At 50.4% G+C, this 27,766-nt stretch overlaps 1 protein-coding gene across 1 annotated transcript; it reads left to right on the forward strand.

The window, feature by feature from the left end:
- The first annotated feature begins 261 nt into the window (after positions 1-261).
- Positions 262-26,928, forward strand: LOC125136260 (interferon-induced GTP-binding protein Mx1-like). The gene is given in 16 exon segments (XM_047796963.1): positions 262-334; positions 4,023-4,096; positions 5,033-5,158; positions 6,023-6,215; positions 7,834-7,974; positions 9,520-9,674; positions 10,638-10,776; positions 14,027-14,225; positions 17,137-17,215; positions 18,784-18,906; positions 19,321-19,462; positions 19,809-19,967; positions 22,793-22,869; positions 23,088-23,333; positions 26,242-26,439; positions 26,442-26,928. Coding segments are annotated over 14 exon segments (2,067 nt in total). The 5' UTR covers positions 262-334; positions 4,023-4,096; positions 5,033-5,053; the 3' UTR covers positions 26,553-26,928.
- Positions 26,929-27,766: the final 838 nt, after the last annotated feature.

Raw genomic sequence — 27,766 nt, forward strand, 5'->3', positions numbered from 1 at the left:
GAACCTTCAGAAGGGCCCGACACCACTCAGGTAGCTGGGCCCTGTGCCTGAGTTTCTGCTGCAGCAGGTCTGGGCGGACCCAAGAATCTGCATTTCCCGCGAGCTCCCAAGGATGCTGTGGGTGCAGGAAGCTCCCCCCCGACCTCCACTCGCTCGCGCTGGTGCCAGACGCCTCTAGGTTTCGTTTCTAACCCTCAGCCCTCCTTCCCGGGCAGTTCCGGGGAGTTTCATTTCCCCGCGGCTGGAGGCGGGCTCAGGGCAGGGGGCGGGGCTCGCGCGGCAGAAAAGCGGAGGAGCAGCCAGCCCCCGGCGCTGGTCACCGCACGGGGGACGGGTAAGTGTGGCGCGCCTGGGTCTGGGGGCCCACCGGCCGGCCAGGGGCCTCGGAGAAGGCATTTGGGCGACGGGCTAGGCAGTCGGGCGCGGGCATTGTAGGATCAATAGCAAAAATGATCCTCATTAATAGCGATGATGACAGGATGATGGCGACGGCAGTGAGAGTAATAAGAGCAGTGGCCGTGCTGGCCGGGCTCAGAGCACCCGATTCTACTTTCCCACCGACAGGCTGCTGAGGATCCTGGGTGACGCATCAAAAACAGCCTCCCTCCCCGCCCCCTGCAGCTGGCGGCTTTTCTGCCTGAGGGGGTGCACAGGTGCAGGGGATGCGGGCAAAGAGGGTCTCCGAGGGAGCTGGTTCAGGGGGGCGCCCTGAGAAAGTTTCACATCCGCTGCTGCGTGGCCTTCCAGCCCCCTCCAAAAGCCGACCATCGCTTGATATGCGGGTTTATGTTGCCTGCTAATGAGGGCAAACCAGACAGGTCCGCGGCCCGGGGGTTCCCTGAAAGCACGTGGACCAGGGGTCTTCACCAAACCTGAGCAGAGGGAGGTGAAAGCGGAGGTGAGAGCGGAGGTTCTCCGCTAGGAGTTTTTGGGAACCCGAGCAGCCCTGGCTGGAGAGAAGAGGCATGCGCAGAAACGCCCTGCGCGGAGGGCCCTTAACCCAGGGGATGTGCAGGTACCCAGAGTCTCCCTTCCCCCGGAGCTTGTGCAGCGGCGGGATGCGACCGGGTCGGGTGGGCACGCTTAGTTTTCGGTATAGATGAAGGTAGGACAGTCCTGGGGGCTGCCGAGACCGCCACCCCCACCGTGAGTGCCAGCTGAGCTGCGCAAGTGGGATTCTCAGAATTATTCAGATTTTAAATCAACTTTCTGCTGGAGGTAGGAACAAGTGATCCTAACCCCCCCCCCACCCCCAGCTGTCATATCCCCTGACGGCTCCCCAAATGTCCACGACTTCTTCCTACTTCGGGAGAGCTGCTGGCCAGGACGCCCCACCCCCCTTACCCCCGCCCTTCCGGAGGTCCTTTGGACCAGTCTTCCAATTTCTTTCTCATTTCCCTTCTCTCCACCTCCAGACGCACAGCTCAGCGTGATGTGATAGCGTTAGGTCTCAAGGATAAGATACTCTCCCTTTTAATCATGCTACCGAGCCTAAGCTCCTTCTGCTGGCCCCACCACAGGCCAATCAGTCCGGAGGCGAGGGGTTGGGGCCAAGAATGACTTGATTCTGAAAGCCGGATGTCAGAAAAGGTGATGGACTAATGTCCAAGAGAAGCATCTTCCCAGCATCAGGATGCTGGTTTCTTTTATAGAACAAAGAAAGGAGGAGGTAAAGCAGAAAGGCCATTGCAAACATCTCCTGGTTTTGGCCAGACACTGGGCAAGGGCATGTGTTAATTTCTCCTTCCCTTGGCCCGTTCACAGGTGGGCTGGGTCCGGATGCGTCCTGTGAGCTGAACAAAGATAATTTAGATTTACATTCAGGCTGGGGGAGGGGCAAGCTTCTCAGGGATAGGCCATTATGTTTATTTTAAGCTATAGGCAGCATCCTTTAATGGTTAACTGTAGCAAAAGCAATAGGATGCAAAGGTTAAAGTAAAAGAAACAAATCTAATACGGAGTCCGATCTGTTATTCCCTAATCCCATCATAAACAGTTTGAAATGTCAGTGAGTTTGGGGGAGCCCAAACAGTTTCATCAGAAAAACGAAAGCTAAGTCTTGAGAGGATTCACCGGACTGAATTTTGTGGGGCAAGTTGCAGACCCTGAATCCCGGGATTTTCTAGAACTTGCTTGGTAGGCACTCCTTATTAAGGCTGGGGAGGAGGGATGCTGACCTCCCCCCACTCCGCGCCCCTGCCAGCTCTGCTCCTCCCGGTGGACTGGGCTAAGGAAACCCTTACGGGATAGAAACCCTCTGGGCGACACTTTGATGCCCTCCCTACCCTCCCAGGGATTCACCAGCGACAGCCAGCCACCCCCAAGGACAGTGGGAACCCGAGTGGACAGAGAGAATGCAAGGAGCCCTCAGCTCCCGGGCAGTTTCTCCCCATCCCTCCCCCAGCCTTAGGAGTGAGGGAAGAGCCTGGCACAGCAAGCCCCCCAGTGAGCAGCGGGTGTGTGCAGGACGCAGGAAGTGGGGAGCTGCAAAGGAGAGATTTCAGGTGCAGCTCCTGCCTCAAAGCTCCCTGCAGTCTTGTCTGAAGACACAGGGTTTGGGTTAGAATTTTGTGGGCAGTTTGGGGCTGAGGGCTAAGGGTTACCTGACTTGCCTCTGGCAATGGCCAGAATTGGTGAATGTATGCAGCTCGGTTTGACAGGTGCAGCAGGATGCTGAATAAGTAATGCCCAAGTGAAGCACTGGTTTTTATTACTGAGATGGCCTCGCCCCTGAAATCCAAACAGAATTTCAGAAATGATCCAGGAGGGGTACAAATATTTAAGGTGTATGGACAAAACTCACAAGATTTTGCTTTCAAGGAATGTCATTTTATGAAACAAACAGGAAGGGAATGTATTCACGAAAATCGTGGTCTTGGGGATGCCAGCCCTGGGGACCAGTCACGCCACCTGGCTGGGTGCACTGAGGTCCACTGAGGTTGTGGTCTTTAATATGGGGCTGCAGTTCCAGCCCTGGACCCCCAGGGACTCACAGTCTTTTCAAAGGCATGGGGTGGGGTGGGGGGACGGTTAGGGAATAAATTTCCAGATTGCCAAATTCCCTACGTACTCTTTAAAATGGATAGCCTTTGGGGGTTCCTGTTGGGACACAGCAGAAACAAATCTGACTAGCATCCATGAGGATGCAGGCTCGATCCCTGGCCTCGCTCAGTGGGTTAAGGATCTGGTGTTGCGGTGAGCTGTGGTATAGGTCACAGACACGGGTTGGATCCTCTGTTGCTGTGGCTGTGGTGTAGGCCGGCAGCTGCAGCTCCTACCCAACCCCTAGCCTGGGAACCTCCATATGCCGCGGGTGCAGTCCTAAAAAGCAAGCAAACGAACAAAAAAATGGATCACCTTTGGAGTTCCCATTGTGACTCAGCCGGTTAAGAACCTGACATAGTGTCCATGAAGTTTCTTTCAGGTTTGATCCCTTGCCTTGCTCAGTGGGTTAAGGATCCTTTGTTGCTGCAAGCTATGACAAAGATCAAGGCTGTAGCTAGGATCTGGCGTGGCTGTGGCTGTGGCATGGGCTGGCAGCTGCAGCTCTGCGTCAACCCCTAGCCTGGGAACTTTCATATGCCACAGGTGGAGCCCTAAAAATAATAATTAAATAAAATTAAATGGATTGCCTTTCAAAATCACCTTTCTCCTACAACGTGAATGAAATGCATCTCTCTTTCTCTAGCAAACTTGCCCTTTCAAATGCATCAATATGGACCCAAAATTGCATGGGTCTGGGGGAAAGTCCTTACGATTAAACAAGGAGAGAGAGCATCAGGGAAAAAAAAAGTCAATTCAGGCAGTACGTTGACAGCAAGTCTCTGTGCCTTATCTATCTGTCTTAGAAATTTAAATAGGTCAGGTTTACGAAAAGGACTCAGGGAACTATAAATCTCCTTCAAAGCACAACCATGCTGCTTTTGTACCATTTTCAGCAACGAGAATGTACCTGGATGCATGCTTTCATTATTCACCTGGGCTTTGGTCTAATATATATATTTTGTCTGATTTCAAGTAAGTGTGGGAGAACAGCCCTGCATTTCTGTTGCCGGGTCAACGTCACAGCGTCAAAGAAAAGGAAGGTACATTTCAGGTAAGTAAGGGCTTTATCTTTTTTATTAAGTGTCTTTCAAGCCATAGGAGAAATATTTTCATTTATTTTTATCCAAGATTATTAAAATGTGGTATTTAGAGACATGTGGTCCCAGGAAAAATTTTTAACGAATTTCAAGTATACGCATATGTATTTTTTTGGATGCAGACAGGGGAGATAAAGCAGGCAATTAAGTGCTTGCAAAAATAAAATGAACAACCTTAAGACACGCTTTCATGGGGAAATGAAATGAAAATCTAAAGTTGAGGATCCAAAGGAACAGAGTTAACGACTTGAAGTTCATATTTATTTAAAAATGTAGGTTTGGGTGTTAAATTATAATATTTAGAATCCCTCATCACGTTGGAAAGTCTTATACTAATTTTAATTTTAAATGTAAATTTTCACATGCATCAGAAATTTCATCCTTTGCCACTATTTAAATTTCTGGTGCAAAATTTTTTTGGATGTTCGACAAAAATCTTTGGGGTCCAGAAGCATATCCTTGAAGAGCCCTGAGCGGGGATGGAGCATTTGATTCCTTGCTGTTCTCCTGTCATGTCTTTCTGGGCTCGCACTGTGTCCCCGGGTATGTCGCCGTGGGTTTGGTTCCGTTTTGGTTTGAATGCACCTCCTTTTTTTCTTTTTGTCTTTTTCCCTTTTCTTGAGCCACTCCCGCGGCATATGGAGGTTCCCAGGCTAGGGGTCCAATCGGAGCTGTAGCCACCAGCCTACGCCAGAGCCAGAGCCACAGCCATGCGGGATCCGAGCCACAGCTCATGGCAACGCCAGATCCTTAACCCACTGAGCAAGGACAGGGACCGAACCCGCAACCTCATGGTTCCTAGTCGGATTCGTTAACCACTGAGCCACGACAGGAACTCCAGAATGTACCTACTTCTGACTTGTGTGAATCCTGATCTGCTTGATTTTAAGCTGAACTGATCAAGGAAGAAGATGGTTTATTCCAACTGTGAAAGTAAAGAACCTGATTCAGTTTCTGCATCCAATCACCTGCTACTAAATGGGAATGAAGAATCGGTGGAGAAAAGTCACAAAACAGTAAGTTGATGCCTGCAAACTACTATTCATGCGGACATGAGCTGTGTCCACTTGGGGGTTGCCTATTTGTTTTTTTTTTTTTTTTTGGTTTGTTCATTTTCTGTTTTGTTGTCCTTTTTAGGGCCACACCCACGGCATATGGAGGTTCCCAAGCTAGGAGTGGAATCGGAGCTACAGCTGCTGGCCTGCACCATAGCCACGGCAACACAGGATCCAAGCCACACCTGTACCTATACCACAGCTCACGGCAATGCTGGATCCTCAACCCATGGAGCAAGGCCAGGAATCAAACCCGCAACCTCATGGTTCCTAGTTGGATTCGTTAACTACTGAACCACGAAGGGAACTCCTTTTTTTTTTTAGTTTATGTTTCTTATGCTTGGGGTTCATTGAGCTTTTTGGATCGTCAGGCTAATTGTTTTCACCCAGTTTGGGAATATTTTAACCCTCATTTCTTCAGATAAATATTTCCACTTTGCTGCCACTCTCTTTGGGGAACTCTAAGCCCCAGTACAAGCATTGGACAACTGATGGAAGTTATCCATCTTTGTGTGTGTGTGTGTGTCTTTTTAGGGCTGCACCTTGGAAGTTCCAGGCTAGGGGTTGAATCAGAGCTACAGCTAGCCGGCCTTTACCACAGTCTCAGCAACGCAGGATTCAAGATAAATCTGTGACCTACACCACAGCTCTCGGCAACGCTGGATCCTTAACCCACTGAGCGAGGCCAGGGATGGAGCCTGCAGCCTCATGGAGACTAGTCGGGTTCATTACCACTGTGCCACAGTGGGAACTCCTAGAAGTTGTCCATCTCTGATGGAATGTGACCTGCAGGCCATGACAAGTCTCCCATTCTGCCTCCCCCAGGGGCCCGAGAACAACCTGTACAGCCAGTACGAGGAGAAGGTGCGGCCCTGCATCGACCTCATCGACTCGCTGCGGGCCCTGGGCGTGGAGCAGGACCTGGCCCTGCCCGCCATCGCCGTCATCGGGGACCAGAGTTCGGGCAAGAGCTCCGTGCTGGAGGCCCTGTCGGGGGTCGCTCTCCCCAGAGGCAGCGGTGAGCACTTGCCGGTGTGGTGGTCAGCTCAGGCGGCCCTTGCAGAGGCCCTCAGACTCGGGGCTTCAACAACAGAAACGTACTTCTGCTGCTTCTGGAGCCTGGAAGCCTGAGAGCAAGGGGTCTGTCGGCCTGGTTTCTCCCGAGGCCCCTCTCCCGGGCTTCTGATGGCCAGCGTCTCCTTATGTCCTCACACGGCCTTTGCTCTGTGAGCACCCATGTCTGGGGTGGCTTCCTTGATTTATTTATTTATTGTCTTTTTAGGGCCACACCTGCAGCACATGGAGGTTCCCAGGCTGGGGGTATAATGGGAGCTACAGCTGCCGGCCTACACCACAGCCACAGCAACACCAGATCCGAGCCACGTCTGCGACCTACACCACCGCTCATGGGTACACTGGATTCCTAACCCACTGAGCGAGGCTAGGGATCGAACTGGCAACCTCGTGGTTACTAGTTGGACCATTTCTGCTGTGCCACATCGGGAACTCCTCTTCCTCCTTTGAGAAGGATGCCTGGCACGTTAGGGTCCTGTTCTTATGATGTCATTTAATAACCAATCACCTGTTTATTTTATTTTATTTTACTTGTCTTTTTTTTTTTTTTTTTTGTCTTTTTAGGGCTGCAGTCGTGGCATATGGAGGTTCCCAGGCTAGGGGTCCAATTGCAGCTGTAGCTGCCGGCCTACATCAGAGCCACAGCAACATGGGATCCAAGCTATGTCTGTGACCTACACCACAGCTCACGGCAACACTGGATCCTTAACCCACTGAGCGAGGCCAGGGATGGAACCCACAACCTCATGGTTCCTAGTCAGATTCGCTAACCACAGAGCCACGATGGGAACTCGACTCACCTGTTAAAGAGAGGCCTTGTCTCCAGGCGCAGACACAGGGGGCATGAGGGCTTCAACAGCGGAGTCGGGGCTGAAGTGGAAGAAACACAGCTCAGTTCGTAACACCCGCTCATCGCACATTTGGTGCCAGTTGTGCACAACCTGTGCTTGTGGAAGGTTCGTGTAAAGGCACGTGGGCCCCCAGCCCTGAGCCCTGTGCCCACGTTGTCTTTCCCGAGCCTCTTCTCAGGAGGTGACCCTCCCTCTGGGAGGTAGCGACGGGTGCTCTGGTTAGTGGTTCTGTTTGAGCCCCAAGGCCAAGGGTCAGTGAGGGCTCGAGGGAAGGAGACAGCTGAGATGGGGTCTTGAAATACAGATCGGATGTGACGATGGATGGGATTCGGAAGGAGCTGACGGGACGGGGAGGGCCATGCGGTTGGTGGGGACGGGATGCCTTCCTGATGGGGGCGGGCTGGGTGTCAGGAGGTCTGCAGACGTCGCGGCTTTCCTGCGGCATGAGCTGAGCTGATGGGGAACACTGGGGTGGAGCGGGAGGCCCCGCGTCGTGGCTTTTAAGCCAAACACCAGCTGAAGCGCCCATCCTCTAGTCCCCCCCCACACACACACACAAGATGTGTCAGGGTGTCAGTGGGTGGGACCAGAAAGTTCACAGCCTTCGCAGTCACCCCAGACGATGGGTGAACTTGGGAGAGCCACTGGTCTCAGGCCACCATTAGAACTGGTAAGAGCAGAGTCTGGACCTGATGGGATGTGCCCTCCTAGGAATTGTGACAAGATGCCCTCTTGTGCTGAAATTGAAAAAACTCGTGAACGAAGAAGACGAATGGAAGGGCAAAGTCAGTTACCGGGACAGCGAGATTGAGCTTTCAGATGCTTCGCAGGTGGAAAAGGAAGTCAGTGCAGGTAAATGTCCCATGTTCATGCGTTATCACCTCTTCGGACATCTGGTCAACCAGGCGAAGTGAGTGGGGCCCGCCCGTCTCCATTCCCACTCTCCCCTTTGTGGGCCTGTCCTGGTCACTTCACACCCTCTCTCCTTCCCTCCCTCGTCTACCTCGGGTCCGCAGCTCCCCATACTGTTCTTCTTCTTCTATTTTTTTTTTTGGCCACGCCCCCAGCATGTGGAAGTTTCCAGGCCCGGGATGGAACCTGAGCCACAGCAGTGACCAGGCCAGGTCCTTAACCCCATGAGCCACCAGGGAACTCCTGTTTTCTCTTCTTTCTCCCACACTAAGCCCAGTGCTTTGGACAGAATCTGACCCCAGTAATTTACTTCTTAGCGTGTAAGTAAGTATTGGAGCATAACGTGAATGTTTTTGTCTTTTTAGGGCTACACCCGTGGCATATGGAAGTTCCCAGACTAGGGGTTGAATCAGAGCCACAGCTGCCAGCCTACACCACAGCCACAGCAAAGCCAGATCTGAGCCGCATCTGCGACCTACGCTGCAGCTGTGGCAACGCAGATCCTTAACCCACTGAGCAAGGCCAGGGATGGAACCCGCATCCTCATGGATACTAGTCAGATTCTTTTTTTTTTTAAAGCTAATTTTATTTATTTATTTATTTATTTATTTATTTATTTGTCTTTTTGTGATTTCTTGGCCCGCTCCCTGGCATATGGAGGTTCCCAGGCTAGGGGTCCAATCGGAGCTATAGCCACTGGCCTATGCCAGAGCCACAGCAACGCGGGATCCGAGCCGCGTCTGCAACCTACACCACAGCTCACGGCAACGCCGGATCGTTAACCCACTGAGCAAGGGCGGGGACAGAACCCGCAACCTCATGGCTCCTAGTCAGATTCGCTAACCACTGCGCCACGAGGGGAACTCCCAGATTCTTAACCCAATCAGCCACAGTGGGAACTCCCTCTTCCTACGTTCTTAACTGATGGAAAACATACCAAAAAGCTAGTCCGGGTGTCGAAAGCGGTGAAGCAGTGTTAGCTAACAATGGGCTGAAATAAATTCATATCTTGAAATTTTCATTATTAAGGAGGATGGAGCAAAATGAAATCCCTCAATGGCATACTGACCGCTAATGCTCATCTTGCCTAAAACAAGCCTTACAGTTTTCCTGGTCATGCTCTAGGAGTCACCATGTATTTGAATTTGTTTTCGTTTTACTTCCTTGTTAAGCTCCTCATACATCAATGGGAGGGATTTCGGTGTGACACCAGGAGGAACTTACCGGCGGTGCCTGGTTTAGGGCTGGTTTAGATGGGTGTCACTTTTACACATGTTTTCACTAGGTCTCTCAGAAAGTTCTGGCCACTGGCAGTGAGAACACAGAGCTATCCTCTGAGGTCCCGTTTTGCTCCAGAAAGGGGAGTCTGCCCCACATATGCCTTATCCAGGAATCGCAGTGGGTGGGCGTTGCTTCCAGAGGATTCTCAGTCATGAGATGCCCCATCCTAAGCTCTATTCCTCTGTCTTGTTTCCTCTGCTCTAGCCCAGATTGCCATCGCTGGGGAAGGCGTGGGAATCAGTCATGAGCTAATTACTCTGGAGGTCAGCTCCCCTCACGTCCCAGATCTGACCCTGATAGACCTTCCTGGCATCACCAGGGTAGCTGTAGGCAATCAGCCATACGACATCGAATACCAGGTGAGACCTCGGGCTCCATCCTGGCAGGGGCCTTGCGGGGGCGGGGCTGCGTTAGAGCAACTGTGAGTTCAGGACTGTGTTTGAAGAATGGATGCTAGGAGGTGTGAGCGGGGATTTGGAGAACACAGAGGTTGAAATCAGCTCCACCAATGCGGACAGAGGCAAATGGAAGAAGTTGGCAATGCCTTTTATTTGTGTTTTAGGCAGTGACTCATTTGGTGCCATATCTAAGGTGGTGTGTATCAGGGAGAGGTTTTACGGGGGGAGAGAGAGCATTAGAAGCAAGTATAGTGATATTTCTGAATCAGTGAATCTCACCACATGGGAATACACGTGCAATTATTATTATGATTGCGGGAATGTACAAGCAATTATTTCAACGTCTTGTTTTTCGTTGTGACCATCAGATTTGAGGTCTTAGGAGAGAGTGATATCACTTCTGTCTGGAATCTAATATACGGCACAAAGGAACCTTTCCACAGAAAAGAAAATCATGGACTTGCAGAATGGACCTGTGGTTGCCAAGGGGAAGGGGGAGGGAGTGGGGAGGTTGGGGAGCTTGGGGTTAATAGATGCAAACTATTGCCTTTGGAATGGATGAGCAATGAGATCCTGCTGTGCAGTCCTGGGAACTGTGTGCAGTCACTTATGATGGAGCATGATTATATGCGAAAATAGAATGTGTACATGCGTGTGTAACTGGGTCACCATGCTGTACAGTAGAAGAAAATATTGTATTGGGGAGATAACTATTAAAAAATAATAATTACAAAAAGAAATCGCATGGTTTTCCCTGATCGCAGAGTTAGTTTCTCCGGCTCCGAAAGTGCTGCCAGGCTTGTGTTGCGAGCTCATTTCTCCGTAGCTGCTTCTTTGGAGAGACGCCTCTGGGACTTGGAGGGTCTGAAGCCAGTACCAGGTCAGGACCCGGCTCAGTTCTCACACCCTCTTTTTTTCTAACAGATCAAGTCTCTGATCAAGAGGTACATCTGTAAGCAGGAGACCATCAACTTGGTGGTGGTGCCCTGCAACGTGGACATTGCCACCACGGAGGCGCTGCGCATGGCTCAGGAGGTGGACCCCGAGGGAGACAGGACCATTGGTAAGAAGAGGGAAGAATCTAAAAATGTGGTGGGCAGCTTGAGTGTGGAGAAGCACCCCTGGAATGCCAAGGGTGTTTCTTGGCACACACGCAGAGTGGGGGTCTGCGCCCGGCAGGTGGAAACCATTGAAAAACTCATCAGGGCAAGATGAAATGGGCCACCATTTGACTCTCATTGGCCACAAGGTGGCTCATCATCCTTGTCTACCTGCTTCTAAGAGGCATGGTAGTTTTGGGGGGGTGGGAGTCAGAAAGCAATATTGATTAACAATGCATTGAAAGTGCAACAACCCAAATGTCTCAGACAGATGAGTGGTACACAAAAGTTGATGTAGCTGCACCATGGAAAAGAATTCAGCCTTAAAAAGGAAAGACGTTCTGACACATGCTACAGCGTGGATAAACCTCGAAGATAGACTCAATGAAATGAGCTGGTGTAAAAGCGCAGATGCCGGATGATCCCACTCGGAGGAGGATCTAGAGTGGACAAGTTCATAGAGACAGAAAGTCGGATGGAGGGAGGGAAAGAGGAGTCACTGTTCAATGGGGACCGAGTCTCAGCCGGGGATGCTTTCAGAGGTGGCTAGGGATCAAGGTTGCACAACAATGTGAAAGTGCCTCGTGCCCCTGAACTGTGCACCTAAAAATGGTCCAAATGGTGAATTTTATGTTTTAAAAAATGCATTTGACTGTACATAGCAGAGGACCTGAGAACAAACAGTGGCTGGGGCAAATGGTGATTTATTTTTTTTTAATGATTTTTATTTTTTCCATTATAGCTGGTTTACAGTGTTCTGTCAATTTTCTGCTGTACAGCAAAGTGACCCACTCACACATACATATATACATCCTTTTTCTCACATTATCCTCTGTCATGCTCCACCATAAGTGACTAGATATAGTTCCCAGTGCTGTGCGACAGGATCCCATTGCTTATCTAGTCCAAAGGCAATAGTTTGCATCTATTAACCCCAGATTCCCAGTCCATTCCCCCTCCCTCCCCCTTAGCAACCACAAGTCTGTTCTCCAAGTCCATGAGTTTCGTTTCTGTGCTGTATATTAGATTCCAGATATGAGTGATATCATAGGGTGTTTGTCTTTCTCTTTCTGACTTACTTCGCTCAGTGGGAGAGTCTCTAGTTCCACCCAGGTTGCTGCAAATGGCATTATTTCGTTCTTTTTTTATGGCTGAGTAGTATTCCATTGTGTATATATACCCCATCTTCCTAATCCAATCATCTGTCAATGGACATTTGGGTTGTTGTTTCCATGTCTTGGCTATCGTGAATAGTGCTGCGATGAACATGCGCGCGCATGTATCTTTTTTAAGGAAAGTTTTGTCTGGATACATGCCCAAGAGTGGGATTGCTGGGTCATATGGTAGTTCTATGTATAGTTTTCTAAGGTACCTCCTTACTGTTTCCTGTAGTGGCTGTACCAGCTTACATTCCCACCAACAGTGCAGGAAGGTTCCCTTTTCTCCACACCCTGGTCAGCATTTGTTATTTGTGGACTTGTTAATGATGGCCATTCTGACTGGAGTGAGGCGGTATCTCATAGTAGTTTTGATTTGCATTTCTCTCATAATCAGGGATGTTGAGCATTTTTTCATGTGCCGTTGGCCATCTGTATATCTTTGGAGAAATGTCTACTCAGGTCTTTTGCCCATTTTTCCATTGGGTTGTTGGCTTTTTTACTGTTGAGTTGTATAAGTTGTTTGCATATTTTAGAGTTCAGCTCTTGTCAACTGAATCGTTTGAAACTATTTTCTCCCATGCTGTAGGTTGTCTTTTTTTTTTTTTTTTTTTTATGGTTTCCTTTGCTGTGCAAAAGCTTGTCAGTTTGATTAGGTCCCATGGGTTTCTTTTTGCTTTAATTTCTGTTGCCTTGGGAGACACGGTTTCATTTTACACAAGACAAGAAGTCTGGGCCGAGGCTGCTCCCCACTCTACCAGTGTCCAGTGATGCTGTCAGCTTCCAGTCCCTCCCACCGTCTGCTCCACCATCCTTAGCTGATGGCTTGGACTCTGCGCTTGTCCTGCTGCCTGCTGTGCCTGGGATGAGACCCTCTCGACCAGAGCAGCAGCAGTTCCCCGTGGCTGCTGTAAACGTCAGGGTTGGTCCTGGGCTGGCTTCACTCGCGTTCAGCCTGGGCAGTCCCACAAGGCCCCACACCCAGAGGGGTCCACTTGCTGGAACGCTCAGGTTCTGTCATCCTGGCAATATTCAACATTCAAGCGAGGGGCTCTGCATCTTCATTTTGCAGTGGGCCCCGCAAATGATGTAGCTTGTCCTGGCCAGACCTGCGTTTCTCCCAGTGTGAGCCAGGCCCCGCCTGCACCAGAAATAATTGGAGAATTTAAAATTAAAAAAAAAAATTTTTTTTCTCTTTTTGGCTGCCCCGAGGCATGTGGACTTCCCTGACCATGGATCAGATCTGAGCTACCGCCACAGCTGCAGTAACACTGGATCCTTTAGCCCACTGTGCCAGGCTGGAGATGGAACCTGTGTCTAGGTGCAGCAGAGATGCTGCCAACCCCGTTGCACCATAGCAGGAACTCTTGGGGAATTTTTAGAAATGCAAGGCCCTAGGAGATCCGTCGTGGCTTAGTGGTTAGCAAACCCGACTGGGTATATATGAAGACGCAAGTTCGATCCCTGGCCTCACTCAGTGGGTTAAGGATCTGGCATTGCTATGAGCTATAGTGTAAGTTGCAGACATGGCTCAGATCCCACATTGCTGTGGCTGTGGTGGAGGCTGGCAGCTACAGCTCCGATTCAGTCCCTAACCTGGCAACCTCCATATGCCACAGGTGCAGCCCTAAAAAGACAAAAAAAGAAAAGAAATGCAAGTCCCTCGAACTCACTAGATACCCAGAATCGGGGCAGGGCCTGAGACTTTGGATTCTAAGACTTTGAGAAGTTTTAGACCCACCTAAAATTGCGCCCTAGGGAGCAATTCTTCCGCTGGACAGAAGGAAAACAAAAAGGCCATTACATGCTGCTGTCTCTTTGGGCTGAGATCTGGGCCAAGTGAGCTTGGGAGAGAACCCCATAGCCCGCCGCCTTCAGCAGCCCTGGGCTGCGGTTCTCCTAATGCACAGGGGCTGAGCCTCGAGCCTTCGCTCTGCAAGCCTGTGTGGGTGGAAGCCGGTGGCCAGGGGCCCCGCTCCCCGGGGCTGGGAGCTGTCCTGCCGTCTCGCTCTGGGAGGCTGTGCGCGTTCTCTAATCCAGGGTCTCTGGCTGGCAGGGATCTTGACGAAGCCGGATCTGGTGGACAAAGGCACTGAAGACAAGATAGTGGACGTGGCGAGAAACCTGGTCTTCCACCTGAAGAAGGGCTACATGATTGTCAAGTGCAGGGGCCAGCAGGACATCCAGGACCAGCTGAGCCTGGCCAAGGCCCTGCAGAAGGAGCAGGCCTTCTTTGAAAACCATGCACATTTCAGGTATGCAGGTGGGGGTGGTTCCGAGGGTGAACCAGAATTAAGGGCCTCGGTCCTCACGGCGGGAAACGGACACTGTCAGGTTCAGATATTGAGATGATGCACGTGTGTTTGCTCCTTGACAATGACCGTGAAATTTACCTGGAAGGATAAAAGAGAAACTCACAAAGTATTGCCAAAAAAAAAATCAAAATAAGGAAGAGACTCTTTACAATAATTTTAGTAGTATGGTTCTGGAACCAGAATACAAACATAAGTGAAAGAGGATAGCAAAAAGGTAGAAAACCCAGGTTCTTTTTTTTTTTTTTTTGGCTTTTTGCCTTTTCCAGGGCCGTTCCTGTGGCATATGGAGGTTCCCAGGCTTAGGGGTCTAACCAGAGCTGTGGCCGCCAGCCTGCACTAGAGCCACAGCAACTTGGGATCCAAGCCATGTCTGTGATCTACACCACAGCTCACAGCAACGCTGGATCCTTAACCCACTGAGCAAGGCCGGGGATCGAACCTGCAACCTCATTGTTTCTAGTCGGATTCGTTAACTACTGAGCCACGACGGGAACTCCTCTTCTATTTGGTATATGATAAATGTAGCATTTCAAATCCCTGGGCTAGATCTGTTTGATTAGCTATCAGTGGCAATGAGGTAATTGTTAATATTTAGGAAAAAATTAAATTTTTTCTTATTTAACATGGTATACCAAAATAAATATCAGTTACAAGTTAAAATTAAGTACAGGAAAGAGGCCCACAAGCATTCCTGAAGAAAATATAGATAGTTTATAATCCTAGTATACAGGCCTTTCTAACCCTAAGGCCAAAAGTGATTTTTTTTTTTTTTAAGAAAGGAAGACTGCTAAGTTGCTTATATTTGAACTAATGAGAAGATGCAGAGTTGGTGGGAAGGTGGGGGGCCTTACCTCCGCTGCTGGGCGTGGGTGCTGTGGTCACGTGCCAACCAGTCTGAACAGGTGTAGCCTCCAAGGCTGAGTTCCATCTCCAGGAATTCCAGCCAGGAAGCTAATCAGAGATGTGTGCAGGCGTGATGGCAAAAGGATGCTCAGCTCATTTTGTTATTAAGTATGAAGATTTGGAATCTAAATGTTGAAAATCATGTCCTATACCCCAACCAGAGTAAGAGGTCGCAGCGTTGGCCACCAATAGCCTGCCGGGCCAATAAGAGGCCAGTAGAAAAGTGCTCATAATATGTGGAGATACAAGTGACACCTTCACCGCGACCCCTTCTGGGCACACATGTGTGTATAGGTGGAGTCCCGTGTGCTTTGTAAACATGATCATATTCAGTTTTTCCCAGAAGCTTGCGGAGACGTAACTGAGAAGAGACACCTGTATACCTGTGTTCATCGCAGCATTATTCACAGCAGCCAAAACAGGGAAGCCTCCTGAGTGTTCACTGACAGGAATGGAGAAGCAGCATGTGGGTTCCCCCCCCCCCTCCGCAGTGGAAGAGTATGCAGCCTTAGAAAGGACGGACATTCTGAAACATGCTATAACATCAATAATTTTTTTCTTTCTTTTTTGACCAACACTCAGCACGTGGGCTTTCCAGGCCGGGGATCAGATCCAAGCTGCAGTTGTGACCTATACCACAGCTGCAGCAACGCCAGAGTCTTAAACCCACTGTGCCAGGCCAGGGATGGAACCTGCGTCCTGCTGCTGCAGAGACACCCCCATCCTGTTGTGCCCCAGGGGGAACTCCTCGCATGGACAAATTTTAGGGGCATGATGCTCAGTGAAATAAGCCAGTCCCAGAGGGAAAACCACTGTATGTGTCCACTCATACAAGGTCCCTAGAGGTATCGGATCCCTAGAGCCAGGCTGGGGGAGGGGGAGTGTCTTTTAAAGGGGACGGAGTTTCATTTGGGGAAGGTAAGACAGTTCCCGGACGTGGATGGTGGTGATGACTGCGCAACAGGGTAGCTGTACTTCACACCCCTGAACATGTGCTTACAAGTGGCCAAAATGGTGAATTTCATGTTATGTGTGTTTTACCACAATTTTTTTTTTTTTGTCTATTTGTTATTTCTTGGGCCGCTTCCGCGGCATATGGAGGTTCCTAGGCTAGGGGTCTAATCGGAGCTGTAGCCACCGGCCTACACCAGAGCCACAGCAACGCGGGATCCGAGCCGAGTCTGCAACCTACACCACAGCTCACGGCAACGCCGGGTCCTTTACCCACGGAGTAAGGGCAGGGACCGAACCCGCAACCTCATGGTTCCTAGTCAGATTCGTTAACCACTGCGCCACGACGGGAACTCCTTACCACAATTTTTAATCAGCAGGTAGGGAACTGAACTTAGGAATAAATGTACTCTTGCCAATCGGCGTGTAAACTCATGCTTCCTGGCTGCCCTTGATCCTAAAGAGTCTTTTAAAATATAGAAAGCCCTGTAGTAACTCACCCTGGGAACACACATTTGGAAAGAGTGGAAGGAGGGCCCGGCTTCCTTCCTCCGCGCAGCCTGCAGTTTAAATTTTCGTCCTGGGGAAGCTGCGTCCCCCGGTTCAGTGCTGATCTGTACACCTGTGTGGCTACGCATCAGGATATTTTCATGAAGCCTCATGTGTACAGATGGGTGTGCGTGTCATGCATCTGTATCTGTAAGTGACTGTGTGTATCTTTTTTTAAAGACCGATGCCATGGTCGGATGTCTGGAGGCACGTGTAATGTATTCGCTGGCAGGGATCATTCTATACCGCTTTTGAAATACCCAGCGTTACTAAAACTGAGTCGCAATTCTGTGCGATCCCATCCTGAACAAAGTATTGGGTACCAACTGCGGGACCTTTCATCCATTAGGCGGTAACTGCATTTGCCTCCGCTTTCCCGAGCTGCAGAGAGCCAGCTGGCATTTTCCAGCTAGACTGAGATGGACGTGTCTGTGGTCTTCTCTTGCAGGGATCTTCTGGAGGAAGGGAGGGCCACGATCCCCTGCCTGGCAGAAAGACTGACCTCTGAACTCATCATGCACATTTGTGTAAGCACATGCAGAGCTATTCTCTGACTCGAATCCCGAATACAAACCCAAACCGTGTCAGCTAACGAACATCGGCACCCACGGACCTCCTGGGGGTTCTGTTAAGATGCGAGCTCAGATTCAGGGAGTCCAGGCGGTGTGGGTGTTGCCTGATAAGCTAGAGGACCACACGTTGAGTGGGATGAGAATAAGCTCAATCCACTTGGCCTCATTAAACACGAGCGTCTTAGGAGCCCTGTACCAATTCTTTTCCCATCGCCAACCAGTGTCATCCTGTCTCATTCACTGTAAGCATCGTATATTTCACTTCTTAGATTCTCTGCGGTTCTTGTCCAAATCTGCCTGGACAGTGTCTCTTGCTATTTCACATGTTCAGCCCTTTCAAGAGATTTCTGAGCCTAAATCTCTGTCGTAGTTTGCGCTCAACGATCAGAAGCCTCCTCGCGTTGGGTTCTGCAGGCCGTCACCCACAATGACTTGAGCTGGAGTTGTGACCATCGGCCCCCCTTTCTTGGAGCTTGATCTGAGGGTACTTAGGAGAAGCCTCGGTTCAAAATGGGTTTCTCCAGGGAGAGGCGGCCTTGGCTTCAGCCAGACCCCTGGGCCTCCAGCCTGAACCACTTTAGAGTCTCAGCTTGAGTGTTGAGGAGCATGAATTTGGACAGCACACCTGTCGGAGGGCTGGCTTGTGCTTGCGGAGTCGCCATGGAGATTTTGTTTTCTCCTCCTCTCAGCACCAGCAGGGGGTCTGGGAGTCGGGGTGAACGACAGGGGTGTTCCCTGCTGACCACTGCAGTGGGGGCCTTGCTCTCTGGGGTCCCAGCTTGATGCAAGATTCCCCGCCCTGAGCCGGCCAACTGGGGATTTATCCTTTGCCCAGGCACCAAGGCAGATTCTGAAACATGGGTTCAAGTTTTCTTTCCTGCTAGCCTCGGGCTGAATCCGTGTCACGGCTGCTTGTCCCGCCATGTCCCTGGGGTACCCGCTGTCACCCAGCCTTGGCCTTTGAGCATCTGCTCTGTTCCTGCCAGCTCACTTGAAGGTCCACTTGAGACATATGAGCCTCCGTTTTGGTTGCTGCTGGTGGGAGGGTGAGCCAGCATGTGGAGTCCGCCATCGTAGGAGAGAGAAAACCCTGAGAACTTTTCATCTGTGAACAATAGCCTAAAAGCTGCCCAAGGTCAAATTGCCCCAACTGCCCCCTTTTCAGAAGGCGCAGGACAGCGACCCTTTCCAACCTCCCTGCAGAGAGAGAGTTTATGTCACCATCTCACGGGGAAGCATCCGTCTCGCGGCTCCCACGGGGCCCAGGAGGCAGGCAACGGGGACACCTCAGAATGTGGCCCGAGTGGCTCTGAGGCCGTATCCAGGGGAGCGGGACAGTGGGAAGGCCTGGGTGGGAGCCAGTGCCTGCTTACATGCCCTCCCCCCAACCCCCATATCTTCCTTCTAGAGGAAGCCAGGAGGTGGAACGTTCTGGGCAGCTGCACTGTGCAGGGAGAAGCCGGGAGCCCCTGCTCATTTCTTAACCATATTTATGTCTTTCTATCATCTTCTCTTTTCCTCAGAAAACTCTGCCCCTGTTAGAAAACCAAATAAAAGAGAGTCACCAGAAAATAACAGAGGAGTTACAGAAGTATGGCTCCGATATTCCGGAGGATGAAAGCGGGAAGATGTTTTTTCTGATAGATGTGAGTGCTGCCAGGGGCGCCAAGATGGAGAAGCATCCATCATTGTCCAGAGAGGGGCCATGTGCTTTGCACGTGTCTCGCTTCATTCCCCTAAGGCTGATCCAGGCTCATGCTGCCCACTTAGCCCCACAAGGCGGCTGGGTTGGGGGCTGGGTAGACAGGGAGTGGGGGACCATCCCATTCACGCCACTGGCTCTTCATCAAGTGCGCTCACCTGAGGCCAGAAGGCAGTAGGGAGGGTGGGATCGCCTGCTGCCAAAGCCCCTGCTCTCCCTCCGGACGCACACCTGCTCCCCACCCCCACCCTGCCCATTAGGCAGCAGAGAAGGCTGGCCAGCCCTGTCTGCACCCTCTCCAAATCACCTCTTATATTTGCAATATTTCCGCTTATACGAATGTGTTTCCTTTTGACAGAAAATTGATGCCTTTAATAGTGATATCACTGCTTTGATACAAGGAGAGGAACTGGTGGTGGAGTACGAGTCTCGGCTGTTTACCAAGATGCGAAATGAGTTCTGCAAATGGAGTGCTGTGGTTGAAAAGAATTTCCAAAAAGGTGGGTCCAAGTCGGCATGGTAAGCGTGGCAGGTCCCAGGGCTCTGTGATGCATTTTCTTTTGTTCTCTTGGTAAAAATCAAATCTGATGAACAAAATCTCCCATTCAAGTACCTTTCCGAGACCCTGCCTTATGCCTTCTGCATTCCTGTCTTCTGACTCTAGGACCTGGCGCCATACCTGCCGTCCTTGATGGCAATTCCTGAATCTTTTTCCATGTGACGCTCACATGTGATTTTCTTTCTGCCCCTCTGTACTTTTCAGAACGTGCAGAATGGTGCCGTGTTTAGAAAACCTTGCAAGGTTATTTTCGTAGAATAATGCAGAGCTATGCTTCCCTTCTGTAGGTTATGACGCCATATGTAAACAAATCCAGCTCTTCGAAAATCAGTACCGGGGTAGAGAGTTGCCAGGGTTTGTGAATTATAAGACATTTGAAACCATCATTAAGAAGCAGGTCAGTGTCCTGGAAGAGCCAGCCGTGGACATGCTGCACACAGTGACTGGTGAGTTTGTGTGTTTACACATTTTGTTTCCAGGATAGGGAGAGGGTCGAACCTAAGTCCGTACCTCCTCCTGGGGGGCTTTTCCCAACACCACCTGCCCAACCAGTTCTCTTCTTCTTTAGACACGAACTGGGGGTCTTTCCAGTTCGGACACTCACTGCCCAGAGTTCGCATGGACCCCACAGCTTTATGGGCTCAGCCCACCAGACCACAGCAGGTGGCAGCTGCAAGCCCCAGCCGCCTGTACGTCCAATCCCCCAGCTGTAAATCAGCGTTCCCGAGGCCGTCCCCTCTCCTCGAGTTCATAATTTGCTAGGACAGCTCACAGAACTCAGAAACTCACTCTGCTTGCCTTTACCGGTTTGTTATAAAAGATGTACGGACTTCCCATCGTGGCTCAGCAGTGATGGACCTGGCTAGTATCCATGAGGACATGGGTTTGATCCCTGGGCTCGCTCAGGGGGTCAGGGATCCGGCATTGCTGTGAACTGTGGTGTAGGTCACAGACACGGCTTGGATCTTGTGTGGCTGTGGCTGTGGCTGTGGCATAGGCTGGCAGCTGTAGCTCTGATTCCACCCTTAGCCTGGGAATCTACAAATGCTGCCAGTGCAGCACTAAAAAAAAAAAAAAAAAAAAAAAAAAAAAAAAAAACAGAAAAAAAAAGAGAGAGAGAGGAACCCATTGTTGTCTTTCTGAGGATGCAGGTTCAGTCCCTGGCCTCGCTCTGTGGGTTAAGGATCCAGGGTTGCCGCAAACTGCAGTGTGGCTTGGAAGTGGTGTTGCTGTGGCTGCAGCTCTGATCCGACCCTGGCACAGGAACTTCCATGTGCTGCAGGTGCAGCCATAAAAGGATAAAAGGAGGAGTGTCGGTCCTGTCACCTGGGACGTTCGAAGGGGTTTAGGAGCCCGGTGTCAGGAGCCGGGCTCAAGGGCCAAATGCACGTTTCTGATTCTGTCACAGTCTCAGAGTCCTCTGTTCACTTGAAACCTCTGAGAAGAAAGGTTGCCTGAACCCAATGCCATGTGGGAGGGTTTTGCGTATGTACCCGCCGTGTGAACCGAAGGTGGTCTCTCTGTGGTCACCTGCCAGGAGGAAACTGTATCCACACCACCCAGGAGAAATAAAAATGAGCTTTCACAGGCGGGCCACTCCCTTCTCCTTCAAATGCTCTGCTCCTTGGTTTCTGAGATACCATTGAATCTTTTCTCTTCGTCATCCTGTCTCAGATGTCACTTGTCTTGTTTTAGCCATAAGTGATAGTTATTTGTGGACCTATGAACTCACTGGGTGGGCAGGCTCGTTACGGCTTAATAACAGATGTATTTCTAGGGAGTTCCCTTTGTGGCGCAGCAGAAACAAATCCGATTAGCATCCATGAGGATGCAGGTTCGGTCCCTGGTCTTGCTCAGTGGGTTGGAAATCCGGCGTTGCCGTGAGCTATGGTGTGGGTCCCAGATGCAGCTCGGATCCTGCGTTGCCGTGGCTCTGGCATAGGCTGGCAGCTGTAGCTCCGATTAGACCCCTAGCCTGGGAACCTCCATGTGCTGCAGGTGCAGCCCTAAAAAAAAAAAAAAAAAAAAAGTGGTATTTCTAATACAATGTTACCTTTAGGCTTAATAAGTATAAACCCAAATCTGTAATTGTGTTTCGTTGATCAATCCTGCACTCTTTATTCAGACGAAAACTTGTAGTATATCAAGGCTTCTAGTCACAGAAAACAAAGGCACACACGCGCATGTGCTTATTTCTGTTTTAGAAAGATGTGCTGTGGAGTCGAAAGATGTCCAAGCATAAAGATACTATACCTTGTACTAAGGTAGCATTCTGTGAGGACGGCAAATGGAATATGAGTTTCAAAAATACAAAGAAGGAGTTCCCGTCGTGGTGCAGTGGTTAACGAATCCGACTAGGAACCATGAGGTTGCGGGTTCGGTCCCTGCCCTTGCTCAGTGGGTTAACAATCCGGCGTTGCCGTGAGCTGTGGTGTAGGTCGCAGATGCGGCTCGGATCCTGCATTGCTGTGGCTCTGGCTTAGGCCGGTGGCTACAGCTCCGATTGGACCCCTAACCTGGGAACCTCCATATGCCGTGGGAGCGGCCTAAAGAAATAGCAAAAAGACAAAAAATAAAAAAAAATAAATAAAATAAAAAGAAATAATGTAAATTTTCCAAGTGAAATAAGAGCGTGCCCCCCCCCATTCAAATGAATAATATGGCTGTTTTGATTCCATTGATGCATTTACAAGATTGATATGAGTGTTTTACTAGGGAATACTGTTATAACTTAGCCAAAATTATATTCGTTGCATCTATTTATACTTAGGACGGAATTTTTTTTTTTTTTGGTCTTTTTGTCTTTTTAGGGCCACACCCGCGGCATATGGAGGTTCCCAGGTTAGGGGTCTAATCGGAGCTGTAGCCACTGGCCTACACCACAACCACAGCAACTCAGGATCCAAGCCGCATCTGTGACCTACACCACAGTTCACAGCTACGCCAGATCCTTAACCCACTGAGCGAGGCCAGGCACCGAACCTGCAACCTCATGGTTGCAAGTCGGGTTCGTTAACCACTGAACCACGATGGGAACTCTGGGGATGGAAATTTTAAAGTCAAATAAATACGCCAAGGGAAATTTTGGTTTTAAAATTACTCCAGGGAGTTTTTGAGCTAAAAAGCACACTTTCCTTCCTCCTTTGGTGAGAAGAGAGGCAAGGAGGGAGGGACCTAGTTCTTTGCTGTTTTATCCTCTTATTTTTTTTTCAGTCTGTGATGAACCCTGTAGCGATACGGGACTTTATTTTTTTTTTTTTTCTTTCACCAGATTTAGTCCGGCTCGCCTTCACAGATGTTTCAGAAACAAATTTTAATGAATTTTTCAACCTCCACAGAACTGCCAAGGTAAAATTCACTGTATGTTATTATTATTATTATTTTTAATGCGGGAGTTGCCACTGTGGCGCCGCAGATTAAGGCTCCACATGGCTGCAGATGTGGCATAGGTCACAGCTGTGGCTCAGATTTGCTCCGATTAGACCCCTAACCTGGGAACCTGTTTTCCTGTGACGCAGTGACTTGTTTCCCAAGGGCCATCTTGTGGCGTTTCTCTTTCCCCGTAGTCCAAAATTGAAGACATTAAATTAGAACAAGAAAAAGAAGCTGAGACGTCGATCCGGCTCCACTTCCAAATGGAGCAGATCGTGTACTGCCAGGACCAGGTCTATCGGGGCGCGCTGCAGAAGGTCAGAGAGAAGGAGGCGGAAGAAGAAAAGAACAGAAAATCAAACCAGTTCTTTCTGTCGCTGGCCCCCTCCTCAGACCCCTCCATAGCCGAGATCTTTCAGCACCTGATTGCCTACCATCAGGTGAGTCTGCGAGTCTCAGAGCGATGGTCCTTGTCCCTTCTCTCCTCTGTGAGTGCCTTTCTCTTTGGTCGTGTTGCGGCTGTAAGGTGACCACCTGCTCCATCTTTCAGCCCCCGGTAAGCCTCTATAGAAGCAACTTGAAGGGATAGAAGAGAAGGGTTGTGGCTTCGAGCCGCTTGCATCTGGTTTTCCCTGCTGTGTGGCCCTGGGCAAGTTGCCTAACCTCTCTGAGCCTCACCTTTCTTCTCTGTAAAGTGGTACCTCCTCTTCGGGTGCTTGCGAGTCTTCAGTGAGAGGAATGTGAGGAAACCCCTCCATGCAGCTTTGGAATGCAGTGGCTGCTGGCCCCAGAGAAGATGCTCTCTAGAGACATAAGCTTCGATTGCTACCCTACATTTCCAGGAATGTGAAGGGCCCCCTAATTTGTCCTGGGAAAAGGACCCACACCTCAGAGCTGTTGGGATATGAAAAAGCCTGGACAGGAAAGCCAATAGCAATCTCCTGGTTTACCAGTTGTCTCTCTCCATCACTTCAGGCAATATCCCATCCTCAGCCATGCACACACATCTCTGGGATCCTGTGGAAACGCACGTGTGGGTTGCAGGTGTGAGGAGGGCATGATTCTGCCTTTCTGATGGGCTATCAGGGGATGCCCACGCTGCTGAACAGGGACACACTTGAACAACAAGGCTCTAAGCCGAGGACACACTCCGTGTCCTTCAGACACTGGGACGTGCATAGTGTCACCACCCTGCTTAGCTCCCTGGCAGAACTCGTCAGAGTAGGTAATGCATACACGTGCCCAAGGTCCACTCACTGCCCAGCCCCCGGCCCCCACCATTCCACTTTGCATCTCTAAATGTCCCTGTTCTCAGTAGCTCGTGTAAGTAGACTCACCATCTTTGTCCTTTTGTGTCTGGCTTATTCTACGTTGTGTAACGTCCTCAAGGTTCATCCCTTGAGGTCCCGTGAGATGCCACACGGGGCATGAGGCAGAAGCGCCTTCCTTTTTTGAATGTAGACCCTATTCCATGGCGCATATATATGGAATTTTGTTCATCCGTTTGGTGATCCATGGACACGTGGGTTATTCCCGCCTTTTGGCTCCTCGGAATAAGGCTGCTATGAACGGGGGTGTAGAATTACCTGAGCTCCCACATATGGGCAGAAATTTGTGCCTATTCTTGTCTGTTCCAGCTTCAATATGAATTTTTAAATTAGCTTATTCAGGTCCTTATCTTTATTGGGGTGACCTTCCATTTATACGTCTGCATCAGAAGAGGTGACCTGTGGAGTTCCCCTCATGGCTCAGTGGTTAACGAACCCGACTCGTATCTGTGAGGATGCGGGTTTGATCCCTGGCCTTGCTCAGTGGGTTAAGGATCCAGTGTTGCTGTGAGCTGTGGTGTAGGCTTGGCTCCTGCCTTGCTGTGGCTGTGGTATAGGCCGGCAGCTATAGCTCCTATTCAGCCCATAGCCTGGGAACCTCTGTATGCCATGGCCCTAAAAACACAAAAGACAAAAAAAAGAAGAAGAAGAAGAAGAAGCAGCAGCGTTGACATCTTTGTGACTTGAAATTTCCTATTCAAGAACATCAGGGGCCTTTCTTCTCTTCAGATCTCCTTTTGGGGGCCTCAGAAGGGTTTGCAAGGTCCCTTTGTGGAGACTGTACACGCTTGTGAAGTTTATTCCCTTGAGGAAGAGCTAAAAGTCCTTGATTTTGTTGAATGGCAAAGCTGTTGTTGCTTTCTTTTGCTTTGACTCTTTTTCTTTGTTTGTGCACTTTTTTCATTTCTCTGCTTACACATACTCTTTGGCTAACGTTTTTTCTTTTTATAGACAAGAGGCAAGCGGAGGACATGGTGGGGGGGAGGGATTTTTCCCAGGAAGGGCCCTGCTCAGTTACAGGAAGTGGGGGAAGAAAGGGTTGAAACCAACTTTGAACACACACAGAGCTCAGAGGGCTCCTTTCCGTGGCTTTTGATAGCCCATGGGCTTTTCTGCTAAATAATGTTATGGGCTTTTCTGCTAAATAATTTTAGACTTTTTTTTTTCTTTTTAGGGCTGCACCCCCAGCATATGGAGGTTCCCAGGCTAGGGCTCCAATTGAAGCCACAGCTGCCGGCCTACACCAGAGCCACAGCAACGCCAGATCCAAGCTGCATCTGTGACCTATGCTACAGCTCATGGCCACGTCAGATCCTTAACCCACTAAAATGAGGCCAGGGATTGAACCTGCAGCCTCATGATCCTAGTCGGATTCATTTCTGCTGCGCCACGACGGGAACTTCCAATTTTAGACTTAATTTAAAAAAAATTGTAAAATCTTTGGAACAGAGTTAGTTGTACATAATTTGAAAAATGCAGGTTTTGTACTCAGTCTATCCATTTACCTAAAAACATCCACTTAGCTAAGTGAAGACAAAACGTAAGAGGTTTCTGGTGGAAGCCTCTTCCATCAGAAGTAACCATTTCAGAGAGTTCCCGTTGTGGCGCAGTGGTTAACGAATCTGACTAGGAACCATGAGGCTGCGGGTTCGGTCCCTGGCCTTGCTCCGTGGGTTAAGGATCTGGCGTTGTCATGAGCTGTGGTGTAGGTCGCAGACACGGCTCGGATCTCACGTTGCTCTGGCTATGGTGTAGGCCCATGGCTACAGCTCTGATTCGACCCCTAGCCTGGGAACCTCCATATGCCATGGGAGCGGCCCTAGAAAAGGCAAAAAGACAAAAAAAAAAAAAAAAGAAGCAACCATTTCAGGGAGCAGCGGAAAGGAATATGACTAGTATCCGTGAGGAGGCGGGTTCGATCAGCGGCCGGCGCCAGTCCAGGTGGGCCCTGGGGCTCTGCGGTGAGGTCGGGGTCTCACCCTCCTGTGATCCGTCCCTTCCTTCCTTCCTTCCCTCCCAGGAGGTCGGCAAGCGCATCTCCAGCCACATCCCCCTGATCATCCAGTTCTTCATCCTCCGGACCTTTGGGCAGCAGCTGCAGAAGAGCATGCTGCAGCTGCTGCAGAACAAGGACCAATACGACTGGCTCCTGAGGGAGCGCAGTGACACCAGCGACAAGAGGAAGTTCCTGAAGGAGCGGCTGACGCGGCTGACCCAGGCTCGGCGCCGGCTCGCCAAGTTCCCAGGCTGAACCGGGCTCTCCGGGCGGCCCGGGGTCTCCAGGGCACGTCTCCAGGCAACGAGGACCAACCTCCTTCCCTAACAGACTAGCATCATGAGCTCCTGTTTCGCACATCCTCCTGTGGTTAGTAGACTCTAAAGCCACCGTCCCTGCTGTTAGTGGCTGAGGACTTAGCAAGAAGCTGTGATAAGCACGCTGGCTTCAAGCATCAGGCCATTTACTTGGATGAGCCCCGCCAACGCTTCCGCCTCCCGCGCCTCTCTTCATCCTTCTCTCCATCCTTCTCTCCATCCTTCTCTCCATCCCTGTATAGGATACTGGTCCCCGCATAGCATCATAGAAGGGTCATTCTGGTTTCTGTACAAGCCTTTCACGCCCAATGTTTTAGGGGCATTACAGCCACCTGTGTGGATGGATGCACATAGAAGCCTATTTCTTTCATTTGTAATAAACTTGGTTCTACCAGCCGCTTCTCTGACACCTTTATTTGAGGGGAGAGGTCTGAAAATACAGCAGGTGGGACCCCGTGGGGCAGTCGGTGGCCACTAACGCCCTCTGTGCTGGGTCAGGTCTGAGGACCGTGGTTGGTTATTTACAAGAGGCCGAAGGGAAATGAGGACTAAAGAGAAAGAAGTGGGACAGAATGTGAAGCGGTCAACATTCTATATTTCTAACGTGTGCTGCCCAAGTGTCCTGTCGGCTCACTGTCTGGACACCTGGCATGTGGCTGAAAGGTAAAAACCTGGAGAGGTCGCCACCTGCCCAGCGGGATTTCACAGGCAGGTGCTCAGCTCCGGGGTGTTCTGGGAGACAGAGGAGGCAGAATAATAACTGTGAGTTGTCCAGGAGGAGCACAGCCCGGTCCTGACTGTCCTCCTTGGTCTAGGCAGGGCTCCGAACACACAGACCCCCAGCCAGAAAGGAAGAGGCTGCCTCAAGAGCTGTCCACTCCCAGGCCAAGCTGGACAACTGCGTCTCAGGGAAGGTGTGCTAACCACACTGTCCCCTCCCAGCCAGCCCCCTCCCCACTCCCGATCCCAGGTCCCTTCTGACATTCAGAACTGCATGATCCTCGGTGTCTTGGGGATTGTACCAGAGGGGATGCTGCGGACACTGGAGCTAGTGCCCCCTCGCAGCTGATCTGAGTAACTGCTCCGGTACCCGGTGTCCCTGCTGCCAACAGTAGAACCTACTGAGACCAGAAACGGGTGTCAATGTTGCTGAGGTTCTTCTTTGCTGTTGTTACAGTTTCCTGGAGATTCCTAGAGAGGATGGAGGAGGAAAGCTGGTACTATGTGCTCCA

This window comes from Phacochoerus africanus, chromosome 1 (genome assembly GCF_016906955.1).
Source record: "Phacochoerus africanus isolate WHEZ1 chromosome 1, ROS_Pafr_v1, whole genome shotgun sequence".
In the NCBI taxonomy this organism is placed as follows: domain Eukaryota; kingdom Metazoa; phylum Chordata; class Mammalia; order Artiodactyla; family Suidae; genus Phacochoerus; species Phacochoerus africanus.